Genomic DNA, 16,926 nt, shown 5'->3' with positions numbered 1-16,926 from the left:
TTTTTATTTTTTAAATTTTGAGATTGGGTCTTGCTAAGTTGCTTAGGGCCTTGCTAAATTGTTGAGGCTGGCTTTGAACTTGCAATCCTTCTGCCTCAGCCTTGTGAGTCGCTAGGATTACAAGCCTGGGCCACCATGACTGACCCTATGCAAGACTGCATCACTCAGCTATACTCCCAGCCCAAGTCCCCTGGCTTTCAGTTTCATAAATAGAACCCCTGTCCTGCCTACCCTCAGGATTGGATGAAAACTCAAACGAACAAATTTGGTAGAACCACTTGGCAAAGTAGTGCATTATTCACACATAAGGGGGTTGTTGTTTATTGCTACTAAGATTGGTAGAGGCAATGTGGGATAACGGAAATTGTTTGTAATTTGAAGATAATGGAATTTAGATCCACTCCCAGCCATCGGCAACACCTTGTACTTGTTACTTTAATCTTCACGTAAGACAGGCAAAGTACCTGGCATATACTAAGAGCTCAGAAAAATTTTGCCATTACTAAAAGAGATGTGGTCTGAAAAGCATTAATTACTCCGCAAAAGGAAGCAGTAAATCTCCCTTGGGTTCGAGACTTCGAGGTTCCCAAAGCAGCATACTACCCAAGTTCGCACACGGTGGGTAAGAAAGGGGGCTGCATAGAAACAATCCTTGAATTCCCACCGTCAGGCTTCCATGGAGCGCCAAGGTGCACCCAACATCCTTAAAGTTGGTAAGAAATGGCAAAATGACTGGGAATGGGCAGACCTGGCCATTAACGTTCTCTTGAGGGCTCCAGCTCCCGAACCCGACCGGGAGAATCGGTGCTGGAGCTCCAGTCTCATCGACCCGGTTGGGGGTAACGTGTGCGTTCCCCGCTGCAGTCGCGAGGAGGCGCTTGTTCCACTTCTTGCCCTGCACGAGTCCACTTTCGCGCACGCGCGATTCCTTTTCTTTAGTCCCTCCCGCTCCCTCCCAGCCAGTTACGTTTGACCAGTTACGTTTGTGCGGCGTTCTCCACGCATTTTCTGACGTAGGGAGCGGCGGTGGGGAGCGGAGAGGAAGTCTAGCAAGCTTACTGTTGGAGGAGGGAGGGGTGAGAGGAAAAACCGGGGCCGGAAGTGGAATCATTTCGCTTAACTCCTGGGCGCCCGCGATACGCAAAGGAGAAGGCGCGGGTCTGGCGGGTGTGGCCTCTGGAGGCGGAGGGCCCTGTGATTGGTCCTGGGCTGTGGCGACGGCGACGATTGGCCTCTGAGTGTGGAGCTAGGTGAGAATGGATGGTTGCCGTTAAAATTCAAAAGTGGCGGGCGTGGCGCGGGGCTGCTAGCCGCCGAGCTCCGTAGCGCGCGTGCTCTGTGTGTCGAGCTGGCGCGAGAACGCGGGTCCCGGGAATCCCGGCGCCCTGTCCTCTTCCATTGTACTCAGTGGAGTGCGTGAGGCCGAGGTGGACATGGAGTCGCAGGTTAGTAGAGTGGCGCGCTTCTCCGGCTGGGATGAAAAACAACTGCCGGCCACCAGATGCTGCCGAGTCCGCGGCACCCGGCCGGCCTGGGTCATGCCTGCCTGGAGGGCGGAGGTCCGTGTGGCCCTGCGACCGTGGGACGGGCGAAGGGGGCTGTGGAAACCACAGGGAGCAGTTCCACGAGATCGGAGGCGACGGCTGTCTAGCGGTCTCCAGCTTCAAGTCTTGGCGGCCGGGACTCCCATTCATACCTCCAGGATTTCCCATTTCGAATTCTCAGTCTGGTCTGGCGCGTTTCCGCCTCTCGATTCTTAGGATTGTAGTGTGTGAGAAGGGAGAGTTCTGAGATGACCTCTGCCTCTGGGGAAATGGTGTCTGAAGTCCACATCCCTGTCGTTGAACTTTTGTGTTGTCTTTCTGCTTCGAGGTGTTTAGAAAGGAGAGAGAAGGAATGGGGTAATATGGACTGAAGGATTCCATCCTCACTCTTTACCTAAATTTTGTCGAGATTTCAGCCCAGTGGGGCTGGTTAACTTTAACTCTTTCTCTTATCTTTGCTACAACTTCTCAGTGGCAATATGTGTATATGTATGACAGTGTGTACAGACCTCTGGTGCCAGGAAATGTCTCCTGCCTGAATCCTTTGTTTACTATACTTTCACGTTTGTATTTACCCAAAGTCAGGATTCACCCTGAAGGAGGTTCTTTGTACTCTGACAACCAAAGGGTAGTACAGTGTAATGTGATTGAAAAATAGTAAAAACTCCTCAGTTCTGTTCTCCAAATATTTACTGAGCACCTACTATATGCTGGACACAGTTGTTGGGACTTAGGATGTAGCAGTGAATAGGACACATCAGTCTTGTTGCCATGCAAGAGGCCTTGAGTTCAGTCTGCAGCAGCAACAGAAAAGAGATTCCAGCATCATGGAGCTGCCATTCTGTGAGAAGACATACAGAAACTGTAATAGAGTATTAAATAGAGTGGTCTCAGTAAGTCCCACTGAAAGTTTAGAGTTGATTGAAGGCCTGAAGAAAATAAAGGAGTTAAACAAGTTGATATTGAGAGAATCCATCAGAGCAGAGTCTCTAAAGAGTTGCACAGTAAGTGAGCAAGTGGGAAAGTTGTGGGGCTGTGAGGTAATGAGGATTAGAGTTGCTGATCAAGTTTGTTTCTGCAGGAACTAATGTAAGGACTTTGGGTTTTGCTCTTAGTAAGATGGAGATTCATTGGATGTAAGTTTTAGGCAAAGAGAGATAAGGTATTAGATTTAAGAGGATCCCATTGCTGCATGGAGATTATACTGTAAAGGGGACAAGGAAGGAAACAAGGAGATCTGTTAGGACATTGCCTTGTAACAGAGTCTCTCAGCCTTGATTTATTGTAAGTTTACTGTGTGTGTGTGTGTGTGTGGGCTGTCCTGTACATTTTTGATGCTTAGACCCCTGGACTCTACCCACTAGCTGCTAATAGCAACTCCTGCCTAGTCATAACAGTCTAAATGTCTTCAGATATTGTTAGATGTCATTTGGGAGGTAAAACTACCCCCAGTTGAGAACCATTGGAGTATGATAATCCAGAGTGTTAGCCGTGGAAAAAGTAATAACAAGTGGTTGGGTTCTGGGTGTGTGGCAGGGTACCAGGGATTGAATCTAGGGGCACTTAACCACTGAGCCATATCCCCAGCAGTTCTTATTTTTTATTTTGAGACAGGGTCTCGCTAAGTTGCTTAGGGCCTAGCTAAGTTGTTGATGCTGGCATTAAACTTGCAATCCTTCAGACTCCTGAGCCACTGGGGTTACAGGCATGCACCATCACACCTGGCTTATAAAATATATGTGTGTATGTATGTATTTAAAAAACATTTTTTTAATTGTAGATGGACACGATACCTTTATTTATTTATTTTTATGTGATACTGAGGATTGAACTCAGTGCCTCACATATGTGGGGAAAGTGTTCCACCACTGAGCTACAACCCCTGAGCTATAATCCCAGCCCCTAGGTATATTTTGAGGACATAAGACAATGAAAGGACTCTGGGCTTTTTGGCTTGATCAACTTAATGATGGAGTTATATCAACTGATATGGAGAATTGCAAGAGGAACAAGTTTGAATGGGTGATGTATAGCTAAAGGTTAGGTATTAACTTTTTTTTTCCTTTTTGGTACTTGGGATTGAATCAGGGGGCACTTTACCACTGAGCTACATCCCCAGCCCTTTTTGTTTTTTGAGTCAGGGTCTCCCTAAGTTGCCAAGGCTGGCCTCAAACTGCCGTAGCCTCCTGAGTCATTGAAATTATAGGTGTGTGCCTCCACACCTGGCTAGTTATTAGACATCTAAGTGAAGTTGAAGAGTCAATTTGATGTTAAATTCAGAAGTGAGGTCTGGGTTAGAGATATAAATTTGGGAACTCTCAGCATATCAGTGGTATTTGAAGCTATGGGAGTGGATTATAATTAGAGACAGAGCATAGATAATTATTAATGCCTAGAAAGTTACTGGTGTATTTGAGGACAACAGTTTTGGTGGAATGGTAGGAATGAGAGCCTGATTGAAATGGATTTAGAACAGAACTTGGACACAGTGACTATTTTTTTTTTCTTTTTTAGTTGTAGATGGACATAATACCTTTATTTTATTTATTTATTTTTATGTGGTGCTGAGGATCAAACCCAGTGCCTCACACATGCCAGGCAAGCGCTCTACCACTAAGCTATAACCTCAGCCCCAACAGTGAATACTTTAAACAGTACTTTTTAGTTTTTGTAGTTGTAGATGGACAGCATGCCTTTATTTGTTTATTTTTATGTGGTGCTAGGATTCAAACCCAGTGCCACATATGTGCTAGACAAGTGCTCTACCACTGAGCTACAGCCTTAGCCCTAGACAATACTTTTGAGGAATTTTGCAGCAAAGAGCAGCAAGGAAAAGGGTAGCAGCTGGCTAGGAAAGTACAGTCAAGAGACTTTTTTAGGTTGGAAAGCATGTTTGTGTTTTATTCTGACTGGATTGCTCTATTAGAGTGTGAGAAGCTGATGATGTAGAGGGGAGAAGGGAGGGTTGCTGGAGCCAAGTTCCTGAGCTGGCAAGGAGGGTGGGATCTGCATGGGGAAAAGGGGTTGCCTTAGGAGCAGTCATCCATCTGTGATCTTGTGGTGAAGTGGATTTAAGAGGGGTTGGATGAATATCTGTTCTTATCCTTCTCATTCTGGAAAGTTGAGGATCGTAGCTTTTTTTTTTTTTAATACTTTTGTTTATTTTTATGTAGTGCTGAGGATTAAACCCTGTGCCTCACATATGCGAGGCAAGCACTCTGCCACTGAGCCACAATCCCAGCCCAGAGGATCATAGCTTTATAGATGGGAGAAAAATAAAAAACTGAATTATGAATAAATAAGTCTTTAAACATCTTTCCTTTCTTCATCCACCTTCCCTTCTTTCTTCCTTTTGGTTCTGGGGATCAAACCCAGCACCTCACACCTGCTAGACTAGTGCTCTACCACTCTTCAGCCCCAGAATACGTTTTCTGCATCCAAGGGCGTAGTTCTGCAGGAGATCTAAAATAGTAGTATATAGAGGAAAAAGGGCACACATAGTGCTTGATGTTGGAATATTTAAAAAGAAAAATTGGTTTTCATACTATATTTGATTACACTAAATTAAAATAAGCATTTGTGGGCTGGGGTTGTGGCTCAGTGGCAGAGCACTTGCCTTGCACATGTGAAGCACTGGGTTTGATCCTCAGTATCACATAAAAATAAACAAAATAAAGATATTGTGTCCATCTATAACTAAAAAAACTTTTTTAAAATAAGCATTTTTTTTGTGCATGAATGGGAAAAAAATCCACCTCCTTTTTATTTGTATGGTTTGGCTGTTTCACCGTTTAAATATTCCTTCACTGGTAGACATTTAGTTCCTTCAAAAATCATGGAGTGTTGGCTGGGGTTGTGGCTCAGCCGCAGAGCACTTGTCTTGCACATGCGAGACCCTGGGTTAAATCCTCAGCACCAAATAAAAATAAATGAATAAAATAAAGGTATTGTGTCCAACTATAACTAAAAAATAAATATTTTTTAAAAATCATAGTCTTAACCATGTAGTAGACATTGTAGTAGAGCCTGTGGTTAGTTATGAACAAAATAGACAAGTTCTTATGGTGCTCATAATCTAATGTAGGGAAAGACAATAAATAAACTACAACTAAAACAAAACCAAGATATCAGGTTGTTTCAAATTTTATAGTGATACTTAATGACTTTTTTTCCTCTTTCTCTTATGATACTGGGAACTGAACCCAGGGTGCTCTACCACTCAGCTACATCTCCAGCCCTTTTTAAGTTTTATGTTTTAGACAGGGTCTCACTAAAGTTGCTGAGGTTGACCTTGAGCTTGGAATCCTCCTACCTCTGCCTCAGCTGGAATTACAGGTATGCTACCACCATGACCAGCTTGAACATTCTTGAATATACCTCGCTGTATCACATGTAGCTCAAGCTCCCTTTCCCAAAACTGAATGTAGCATCTTTTAAAACACAACCCTATCACCAGACGTGGTGGTGTGCATGCCTGTGGTCCTAGTGATACAGAAGACAAAAGGAAAGAGAATCGGAAGTTCAAGGTCAGCCTTGGCAACTTAGTGAGACCCTGTCTCAAAATAAAAAATGAAAAGGACTGGGGATGTAGCTCAGTGGTAGAGTTCCCTTGGGCTTAATCTCCAGTACCACAAAAATGGAAAGGGGAAAAAATAAATAAGTAAACCCAGCCCTTCGGGTACTCTTGGATTTCTCTGTATCCAAATGTAATTGTACATTACAATAGTATATGAATCTACAATGATCTTTTTTTTCCAGCGTTGGGAATATAACACATGCTAGACAAGTACTTTGCCACTGAGTTATATCCCAACCCTACAATGACTTTAGAATTTAAAAACAACATAACCAGCCCTTTCTCCTGTGATATGGATAATGGAACTGTAGTAGACCCCTGGGAGTCAGCTTGAACTCCTCATCTTCCTCCCTGCCTGTGTTCTTTTCCAAGTCAGTTCCGAGTTAGATCAGTAATTCATTTCTCGTGTTTCGGCCCCTCTTCTTCATCCCCACTGCCCAACTTTACATCTGGTATGTTAAATTCTCTCATGTGTCCAGAATGGTAAGAATCATCTATGTCCTTGGGAGAATTGAGAAAATAGTATTCTGTAGTTTTAATTCTTGTTGAGCCCCAGTTGGGAAAGTCTGCCTGAGAGAGTAAGCTCTGGGAAGGCAGAGACTTGCTGTTCATTACTCAACCCAGCACCTAGAGCAACATCTGGACATCAGCAATGCAGATGTCCAGCAGATCTGCGGATGAATGATTATACCCTTCTTCACATTGCTCACAGTTCACTTTTGTTGTTATTGTTGCAGATGGGACAGAATACCTTTATTTATTTTTATGTGGTGCTGAGGATTGAACTCAGTAGCTCATACATGCTAGGCAAGCGCTCCACCACTGAGCCACAACCCCAGCCCCACAGTTCACTTTTTTAATACCAATGTAGTCATTCTCTTCTAACTAAAAATCATCAGGCTCCCTCCTGCCTTCAGGGTCCAGATCCTTTACATGCCAGATTGACCAGCACAATTCCCTTCTGTTGTTATCTGCTCACTCTCTATGTACGGCCTATGCGTTCAACTGAGTAGAAGAGATTGTCATTTATTACATACACCCTCCTCACTCTCTACCTGGAATGTTTGTCCTTGACTTAAACTCATTAGGCCAACTCTTCCTTATCCTTAAGACTACCTAAAGATACTCTTCTCTATCCAAATGGGATGCCCACCCCTTTCTCTGGTCTGGTTTTAGTACTGAAATTTCTCTGTCCCAAGAACCCCTTAGTTCCCAGGAAACCAAAATGATTGGTTACTCTGGATGTGAGCAGCCATGGAGTGAGCATAACCCCCAGGTACTGAATTAAGCTACTTCAAGGAGAGGATCTCTCTTTTCCCACTGCCAACGTTATGGTCTCTAGATTGGTCTTTCTACTTACTTGACTTCCCCATGCAAGTCAGTATATTTACAACTGAAACATTTAATTATTTATTTGGTACCAGGAATTGAACCCAGCAGTGCTTATCCACTGAGCCATACCCCCAACACTTTTTATTTTTATTTTTATTTTTAGGCAGAGTCTCACTAAGTTGCTGAGGTTGGCTTTTAAAAACTAGCTGGCTCTTCACAGTATGCAGAGATAAAGTTTAAACTTCTTAGACTGGTATCACAGTCTTATAGGGCAGCATGGTCCAACCAGGCTGGTTTCTAAATCTGTTTTACCTCTCAGTGCCTTCCTTCCATCATCTGTAAAACTAATAATTGGCACTAATAACTAATTAGTGTTATTAACTAATAATATCCCCTCAGTGGGCTGCTATGAAGATAAAGTGAGTTGATGCAGATAAAGCATTTAAAACAGTGCTCAATAAATTCTGCCTGCTTCTTTCAACCAGTCTTCAGTCTTCTCTGTCTTCCGTTTTCTGTCCAACATCTGTCCAGCTTTTCTCTTAGGTTGCTCCCACTTTTATGTCATGCCCCTCTTCTGTCCATTGCTATTTTGCTGGCACAAAATCTGAGTCTAGCATTTGGGACAGGTGGTACTCAGTTAGTGCTTACTAATGGTGACACTGGGAATTAAGGTTGGGGGGTTAAAATGGGGAGTTCACAGGGAATTTGTGCTCCTGGATATTATCTTTTGGGGGGAAGTACCAGGGATTGAACTCAGGGGCAACCACTGAGCCATACCCCCAGCCCTATTTTGGGTCTTACTGAGTTACTTAGTGTCCTGCTTTTGCTGAGGCTGGCTTTGAACTCACAATCCTCCTGCCTCAGCCTTCTGACCTGATGGGATTACAGGCGTGTGCCATCATGCCTGGCCTGGATATTATCTTAAAGGTCACTTTTCCCAGCAGAGGTGCCCCTTATTGGAAGTGAAAAAGAATATAGAGTTGAAGACACCGCTGGTCAAGGGTCCTTCCCAACTGCCTCTCTCAAGAAGTAGGCTCAAGAGGGGGCCTAACCAGATGGAAGATGCGTTGGAGCCTGCAAAGGTGAGCTGGGTGTGGAGAGCTGTGCATGTATATATGTGTGAGTGAGGGTATGTGTGTGTGTGTGAGAGAGAGAACCAATAAGGGAAGTGACTATGGACCCTGTCTTTACCTTTCTCCAGAAACGGACACGAGGTGTGGGCGCAGCAACCAAAATCAACACGTCCCGCTCCAGAGTACCACCCCTCACCACAGTACCACAGACACAAGGCCATACTGCAGGTGGGTTCTAGGGGTGGACAGGAACCACGGGCATGGGTGTGCAGTGCTTGTCTACTCATGCTTTTCTTTTTCAATTTCAATCTGTTTTGAATAGGTAATAACATTTTACTTGGTTCAGAATTCCAAAGGCAGGAAGAGGTTATACAGTAAAGCTTCTTTCACACCTTTGTCCTCTAGGTACCAAGTTTACTTTCCCTGGGGCAACTCCATGTCCTAGGGATATTCTGTGGGTATATAAGCAAATATGGACATCATCTCCCACTTTTTTCACATGAATAATAGCATACTTTACATATGGTTTTATCACTCTATTCTTTTTCACTTGTCTCACTCCACCTTGCTTCTTGGCATGGTGAGTAATTTCTGTCCTAGGAGGGTTGTCATCAGGAGCTGGTCATATGTAAGGGATGAGAGAAATTATCTCTGATCTTTAGAAAAGTGTGCTCTGTGCTTTCGGCTCAGACAGTACATGATTGTTACGCATTTCCTCTCTCCCTTCTCTGGATAGTTCAAAAAGTTCCCAAGAAGACAGCACCCCGTTGTTCCACAGCTATTACCGCAGGTAATTGTGCTTAAGAGCTGGGGCTGAGAGGGAATTGGGGTATGTGTTAAGGGAAAATGGTGGAGGTAGAAGGATGTTGGTTCTACAATTCTTTTGTCAATTTCCAATTCTCTAGTGTTGAAGAACCAGAAGCCAGTCCCTGCTGTTCCTGCCCAGAAACCTGGCCGTAGGTGACAAACATAATCATTGGGTGAAAGGCTGGGATAGGGAAGAGAAGGTGGTGAGTGCCCAGAAAAATCCATTGGTCTCTTCCCTATTTAGACTATTTAGAGGGGAAAGAGATAGGTATGGCATCGAGTGTGGAGGCCCTGAAGGCCAGAAGGGAGGAAGGATAGAGAGCCAAGATTCCATTGACTTTTGTCTTTTTTGTGTCCATGTTAGCAACAGCTGTTCCTCCCATAGCGGGAGTAAAGAAACCCAGCAAACGTCCTGCCTGGGATTTAAAGGGTCAGCTATGTGACCTAAACGCAGAGTTGAAACGCTGCCGTGAAAAGTCTCAAACATTGGACCAAGAGAACCAGCAGCTGCGGGAACAACTTAAAGAGGCCCAACAACAGGCCAAGGACTTGGGGACAGAACGCAGTACCCTAGAAGGGGAGTTGGCCAGGGTACGCACCCAGGCTGAGCAGGGCCAACAGCAGCTTGGGAATCTGAGTGCCCATGTCCTAGAGCTGGAAGAAAGGCTGGGCACACAGGAAGGTTTAGTGCAAGTCCTCCAGAAAGAACAGTTGGAATTACAGGAGGAACGGAGGGGGCTGACAACCCGATTGGAGGAACAAGAGGTAAAGGCAGGATTCTCCAAGTGCAAGCCCCCTTTCCTTGCAGAGGTCATGCCCTCTTTCCTTTCCAGCCTCCCTTGAAGTCTCTTTGGGCCTAGAACTCCTGAACCCACCTATCTTTAGCACTATGCCTCTGTCCTCTACCCCAGTCCTTTATTTTTTTAATTTTATTTATTTTTTAGATGTAGATGGACAGCATGCCTTTATTTATTTTTAATGTGGTGCTAAGGATCAAATCCAAATGCTAGGCAGGTGCTCTATCACTGAGCTACAGCCCCAGCCTCTCAGTTCACTTCTGACTATTGCTTTCTGCCCCAACTTCTCCCTATGCCTCCTGTGTATCTCTCACATGGATATGTGTCTTGCCCTAGTCATCTACTTTCCTATTTTTCTTCAGTTCTCCAGCTTGAATACAAATTTCTGTACAAATCTTTCCCCATGTGCTTTGAACTCCTTGGTGAGCTCCAACTAGACTGAATTACTCGCAGTTTCCCAAATGACTCAATTCTCACTTCTGGCACTTTGCATGTACATTTTTCTCTCTTTTATTTATTTATTTATTTGATATGGGGGATTGAACCCAGGGGCACTTAATTTCTGGGCCACATCCCCAGCCTAAGACTTTCACTTTGCTCTTTCTGGAAAATTCTTTCTGTACTCCATCTTTCCCTTGGTTCACTCCTATAGTTTTGGGTGTCAGCCTAGATATCTTCCTCATGCCCCTCCTGGATAATCCCATAGCACTTACTATCCTAGTACTATGATTCCTTCTTTTTCTCTTCTTTCCTTGTACTATAATTCCCTTTTTTTTTCCCATTCTCTTTTCATCCTTCTTTCTTTTCATCCTTCTCACATGGTAGAAAAATCATTCTATCACAGAGCTACATCCCCAACCCCTGATTCCTTATTTCTTAATCTCTTTCTCTACCAGACTTACACCTCAGGGGCCAAGGAGCCCACCTCCACACCCTCTCCCCACCATTTCATTTTTGTTACATGACTTTTTTAAATTTTTGGTTGCATATCACCCTGTGTGTGTGTTCTGTTTTGGGCAGAGGAGGCTACAGGCATCAGAAGCAGCTCTGTCAAGCAGCCAAGCAAAGGTGGCATCTCTGCAGCAGGAGGCTACAACCCAGGCAGCCTTACTGGCTGAGCGAGGAGACCGTCTCCATGGGCTAGAGATGGAGCGCCGGCGACTGCATAACCAGCTGCAGGAATTGAAGGGCAATATCCGGGTATTCTGCCGGGTTCGTCCTGTCCTTGAAGGGGAGTCCACCCCATCCCCTGGCTTCCTCTTGTTTCCTCCTGGCCCCGGTGGGCCCACTGATCCTCCAACTCGCCTTAGCCTCGCCCGATCTGATGATCGGCGTGCAACCCTGAGTGGGGCACCAGCCCCCACTACCCGCCATGATTTCTCCTTCGACCGGGTATTCCCACCAGGAAGTAGGCAGGATGAAGTGTTTGAGGAGATCTCCATGCTTGTCCAGTCTGCCCTGGATGGCTACCCAGTATGCATCTTTGCCTATGGTCAGACAGGCAGTGGCAAGACCTTCACAATGGAGGGTGGGCCTGGGGGTGATCCCCAGTTGGAGGGACTGATCCCTCGGGCCCTGCGGCACCTCTTCTCTGTGGCCCAGGAGCTGAATGGCCAGGGCTGGACTTACAGCTTTGTGGCAAGCTACGTAGAGATCTATAATGAGACTGTTCGAGACTTGCTAGCCACTGGGACCCGGAAGGGCCCAGGGGGTGAATGTGAGATTCGTCGTGCAGGACCAGGAAGTGAAGAGCTTACTATCACCAATGCCAGATATGTCCCTGTCTCCTGTGAGAAAGAGGTGTGTACCTATGGGGACTGGAACAGGAGAATGGGGAAGAGAGGGCAGGGAGTTACAGATGGAGCAGGAAAAAATTGAAAGATAAAAGATGAGTTATGGGAATGGGTTATCACATCAGTTCTGACTAGTCAGCTGTAAGGTGACAGACCTGCCTTAGCAATCAGGGAGTAGAGAGGAAGGGACAAGAGTCACTCAGCTCCTGCTGGTTGCATCACAGGTCTCTTCCTGCTGTGTGTCTTGCTCAGTTCACTGTAGCCATGCTGGCCTTTTGGCTGTTCTTCAAACCACGTCATAATCCTGGTTCAGAATCTTTTCTTGAACACTCCTCCCCTGGAGATCTCAAGGCAGTAGGCCATCTGCACTCTCCTCTCTAAACTGTACACTCTACCCACCTTCACAAAACTTGTTTTCTGGTTTTGCTCCTTAGCATTCTCAGACATACGGTATATTTTATTTATTTTGTCCTTTCATTGATTTAAAAAGAAAGCTTCAGGGTATCAGGGACTGGCATTCATTGCCACACCTGACAGTATCATCTCTGACTTCATGAATGCCTTTGCCTCTTGGCTGTTCCCCATTCCCAGGTGGAGACACTGCTTCATCTGGCCCGCCAGAATCGGGCTGTGGCCCGAACAGCCCAGAATGAGCGATCATCACGCAGCCATAGTGTGTTCCAGCTGCAGATCTCTGGAGAGCATGCTGCCCGAGGTTTACAGTGTATAGCCCCCCTTAATCTTGTGGACTTGGCTGGAAGTGAGCGGCTAGACCCTGGCTTAGCCCTTGGCCCAGGGGAACGGGATCGTCTTCGGGAAACACAGGCCATTAACAGTAGCCTGTCCACACTGGGGCTGGTCATCATGGCCCTGAGCAATAAGGTGGGAATGGGAACAAGGGCAAGTGAGACTTGGGGAGCCACTGGGATGGCGCATGCAGAATACTGCTCTATCCTAACAGCCAGTCCCTTCTTTCCACTACCAACCCTCTAGGAGTCTTATGTGCCTTACCGGAATAGCAAGCTCACCTATCTGCTACAGAATTCTCTGGGTGGCAGCGCTAAGATGTGAGTGAAAAGGGCAGCTGGAAGGGGTCTGGTAGGAACTATGATGATATTGAGGTGACGGGTAGGAAGGGGGAACAGTGGTGGCCTGTCAGCCTCTACTTACCACTAATGCTGGTTGGACCTTTTATCTTTCCACAGGCTCATGTTTGTGAATATTTCCCCTCTAGAAGAGAATGTCTCGGAGTCCCTCAACTCTCTACGCTTTGCCTCCAAGGTGCGATTACTACCAAGCCCAGTCCTTATCAGAACCCCTGGCTAGATGTAAGGCATCTCCATCCCAACCTCCTCTTCTCTCTGCTTGAGAGGTAGAGGCATTTATCAAAAAAAGAATTTACTTTTTTTTGGTACTGTGGATTGAACCCAGGGGTGCTTAATCATTGAGCCACATCCCAGCCCTTTTTATTTATTTTGAGACAGGGTCTCACTAGTTGTTTAGGGCCTCCCTAAGTTGCTGAGGCTGTCTGAACTTGCAGATCTCCTGCCTCAGCCTCCTGAGTCGCTGGGATTACAGGCATGTGCCACCATGCCCTGCTTGCATTAAGTTTTTAAAAATAGGTGATTAGGGGCTGGGGGTGTGGCTTAGTGGTAGAGTGCTTGCTTGGTATGTGTGAAGCCTGGGTTCAATCCTTGTCACTGCAGAAAACAAAAACCAAATAGGTGACTAAATGGTCAAAACTATATGTTACAAAAAGAAGCTATATGCATTTCTTATTGCCTTATGTGTGTATATAGTTTTGTGCCTTGTTTGTAATATTATTCCTCATCAGCACTCAGGGATCATAGAATTATTTTTAGGTCTGCCTAGCATTCCACTGTGAGGATAACACCAAAATTTATCCACCAGTTCCCTCTACTGGACACTTGGATTGTTTCCACTCACTTTCTATTATGAACAAAGCCACATTGACTAACCTTAAAAACATGTCAGTTTGTATTCTTTTAGTTACATCTAACTAGGGAAATACTGTTTGAAATGGAATTGCTAGAACAAAAGAGATAGGCTGGTTTTTCAGAGCATTCCAAATAGTATGAAGTCAGCCTCCAAATCCCACAAGGGTCAATCAGCCCAGTGGCCATGAACTCTCAAGGACACTTAGTGTTCCTGTTAGAGTTACACAAGTCAAGGGAGTTTCTGTTTCAGGGAATATATATATATATATATATATATATATATATATATATATATATATATATATTTTTTTTCCCCCCCTGAACCTAGAGCCTTTCAGTGAGTTTCTGGCATTATTTGTGGTCTGATTGTGTCTGCCCTTCTGGTGTGCTTAGGCTTCCCCCATGCAGTACTGGCTTGCTACCATGGAAGCTGTCTCAGCACCTGCATTGGCTGTGCTCAGGTTTACCCCTGATATTTGGCAAGTTCAATTAAAAGGGCATTGGCGTTTGTTTCCAACTATTTATATATGTATTTTTTTAAATATTTATTTTTCAGTTGTAGATGGACACAATACATTTATTTATTTTTATGTGGTGCTAAGGATCGAACCTAGGGCCTCAAATGTACTAGGCAAGCGCTCTACTGCTGAGCCACAACCCCCAGCCCTTGTGTATGTATTTTTATTTTGGCATTGGAGATTGAAGCTAGGGCCTCCTGCATACTAAACACATGCTCTACCACTGAGTTATATGCCCAGTCTTTTAATTATATCAACATGCAGCGATGTGAACCTTTTTTTTTTTTTTTGGATAAGAGATTGAACCCATGGGCACTTAACCATCAAGCTACAACCCCAGACCTTTTTGTTTTCTATTTTGAGATATAGTGTCTTGCCAAGTTGCTGAGGACCTAGCTAAGTTCCCGAGGCTGGCTTTGAACTTGCCATCTTCCTGCCTCCGCCTCCTGAGTCTCTGGGATTATAGGCATACACCATTATGCCTGGCCAACCTGAATTTCTTTTTTCTTTCTTTTTTTTTTTTTTTTTGAGAGAGAATTTTTTTGGTATTTATTTTTTAGTTTTCGGTGGACACATCATCTTTTTTTTATTTTTATGTGGTGCTGAGGATCGAACCCAGCGCCCCGTGCAGGCCAGGCAAGCACACTACTGCTTGAGCCACATTCCCAGCCCCTGAATTTCTTAATATCCCCTAATAACCAGTTAAGTTTCATCTAGTTGCCTTAGTTAAGTTTCACTTAATTAATTAAATTAAGTTTGTTAAATCAGGATCCAAGCAAGGGTTGTTCATTTCATTTGGTGGAATATTATTGTAGTCTGCATCAAGCCCTCTACTCCCTTTTATGCCATTTGTTAAAGAAGTAGAACAATTTGTTCTACTTAATGTGCCATATTCTGGATTTGGACTGGTTGCTTCCCCTGCCATCTAAAGGCATTACTTCAGATATTGTAGGTTTGGCTCCAAAATACTAAAAATACAAAATAGTAAAATAAATCAAATGTTGCAATAATGTAAGTAACGTGAACTTTTTGTTTCCTAGTGTATATAAAAGGTATGTTTACATTATACTGTAGTTTATTAAGTGTGTAATAGCATTAGGTCTTAAAAGTACATACCTTGGGGCTGGGGTTGTGGCTCAGTGGTAGAGCGCTTGCTTGGCATGTGTAAGGCACTGGGTTTGATCCTTAACACCACATAAAATAAATAAAGGTATTGTGTCCATCTACAGCTAAAATATATATATATTAAAGTGTACGTACCTTAACTGAAAAATGGTAAACAGTACTAATGATCATCTGAACTGTTAGGAAAAATGGCACCAATAGAATTGCTCAATGCAGAGTTGCCACAAAACTTCAATTTTGTTTGAGAAAACAAACAAACCTGTTATCTGCAAAAGTGCAATAAACGGAAGTGCAATCAAATGAGATATTCCTGTATTTGGCTGCTCAGGAAATCAGTTCTTAATAGAAAAGAAAGATGCTGAATTCTGATTGATTTCTCAGTATTTAATTGATATCTAGCAACTCCAAAGATGGTTGTTAAGGTTTTTATTGAGGTGGGAGGCAGACAGTAATTTTCTATGTACTTATGTATTTGAAGTCTGTTCTTTGTAGTTATTATTCTTTCTGATACCCCATCTTTGGCAATATGAGCCCCTGCAAGTTGGCTCCTGTGTCCTTCATTTTAGGGGCAGTGCTGGGGATGGAACCCAGAGCCTTGCATATGTGGGGCAAATGCTCTACCGCTGAGTTATATCCCTTAGTCCTCCTGTCCTTTAAAAGGAATTGCAGCAATCTTTTTATTTTATTTTTTTAGCTGTAGATGGACAAATGCCTTTATTTTATGTGGTGCTGAGGATTGAACCCAGTGCCTCACATGTGCTAGGCAAGCGCTCTATCACTGAGCTACAACCCCAGCCCAGTTATCTTTATTTCAGATTCATCTTGTATATTTCCTCCTCCCGTGTTAGGATGATCCATTTTCTAAGGAACCCTAGTTCTTAAGTGTTTTTAATATTTTGTCTAGGTTGTTTTAAAGTAGAAGGGTTTGGATGTCTCTAGTCCAGGGTGTTGCTGGAAATGAAAATATTCTCTCTGCTCCTATATCTTCATGTGAAACTTCCATCACTTCTTGGGCCTTTTCACCTTCAAACCTCAGTGGGAATAGAAGGAACCTTAAGTGGGACCAGCATGAACCTGTCTTCAGAGCCCTTTATTTCAGTATTCCCTAAGGGCAGCCCTAGCATGGGGTGAGGGGTAGTAGAAGAAATTGTTCTTCTGGTTGCTCTGTAATTTGTTTTTATCCTGTCTAATCTTTCATCTCCAGGTGAACCAGTGTGTGATTGGTACTGCTCAGGCCAACAAGAAATGAAGATGGATCCAGATCTTATTTGTGTGTGTATGCGCACTTGTGTATGTTTTTGTGTGTATGTGTTGGGGAGTGGGGAATGCCTTATTGGGTGGAGGGCACTGTGTACCCCAGCTTATCAAATAAAGAACAGTTCTTGATTTTTATTTTTTTTAAA

At 44.2% G+C, this 16,926-nt stretch overlaps 1 protein-coding gene across 2 annotated transcripts; it reads left to right on the top strand.

Annotated features, from left to right (window-relative positions):
- The first annotated feature begins 1,099 nt into the window (after window positions 1-1,099).
- On the top strand, window positions 1,100-16,915 carry Kifc1 (kinesin family member C1). 2 transcript variants are annotated; one of them, XM_046464509.2, is made up of 11 exons: window positions 1,100-1,250; window positions 8,397-8,534; window positions 8,654-8,753; window positions 9,262-9,315; window positions 9,431-9,481; window positions 9,697-10,097; window positions 11,150-11,929; window positions 12,514-12,804; window positions 12,916-12,989; window positions 13,128-13,203; window positions 16,728-16,915. In XM_046464509.2, the coding sequence occupies exons 2-11, from the start codon at window positions 8,508-8,510 to the stop codon at window positions 16,770-16,772; spliced, it is 1,899 nt and encodes a 632-aa protein (XP_046320465.1). In that variant the 5' UTR covers window positions 1,100-1,250; window positions 8,397-8,507; the 3' UTR covers window positions 16,773-16,915. The 2 variants fall into 2 exon arrangements, with proteins under 2 accessions (XP_046320465.1, XP_046320464.1); XM_046464508.2 differs by lacking the exon at window positions 1,100-1,250 and adding an exon at window positions 1,275-1,445.
- The last annotated feature ends 11 nt before the right edge of the window (window positions 16,916-16,926 follow it).

The sequence above is a fragment of the Marmota monax genome, unplaced genomic scaffold, assembly GCF_021218885.2.
Source record: "Marmota monax isolate L192 unplaced genomic scaffold, Marmota_monax_Labrador192_F-V1.1 WCK01_AAM20220418_F8-fsc00211, whole genome shotgun sequence".
NCBI classification, from domain to species: Eukaryota; Metazoa; Chordata; class Mammalia; order Rodentia; family Sciuridae; genus Marmota; species Marmota monax.
The sequence above is the reverse complement of the archived record's forward strand: the minus strand, read 5'-3'. Positions and strand labels throughout refer to the sequence as shown.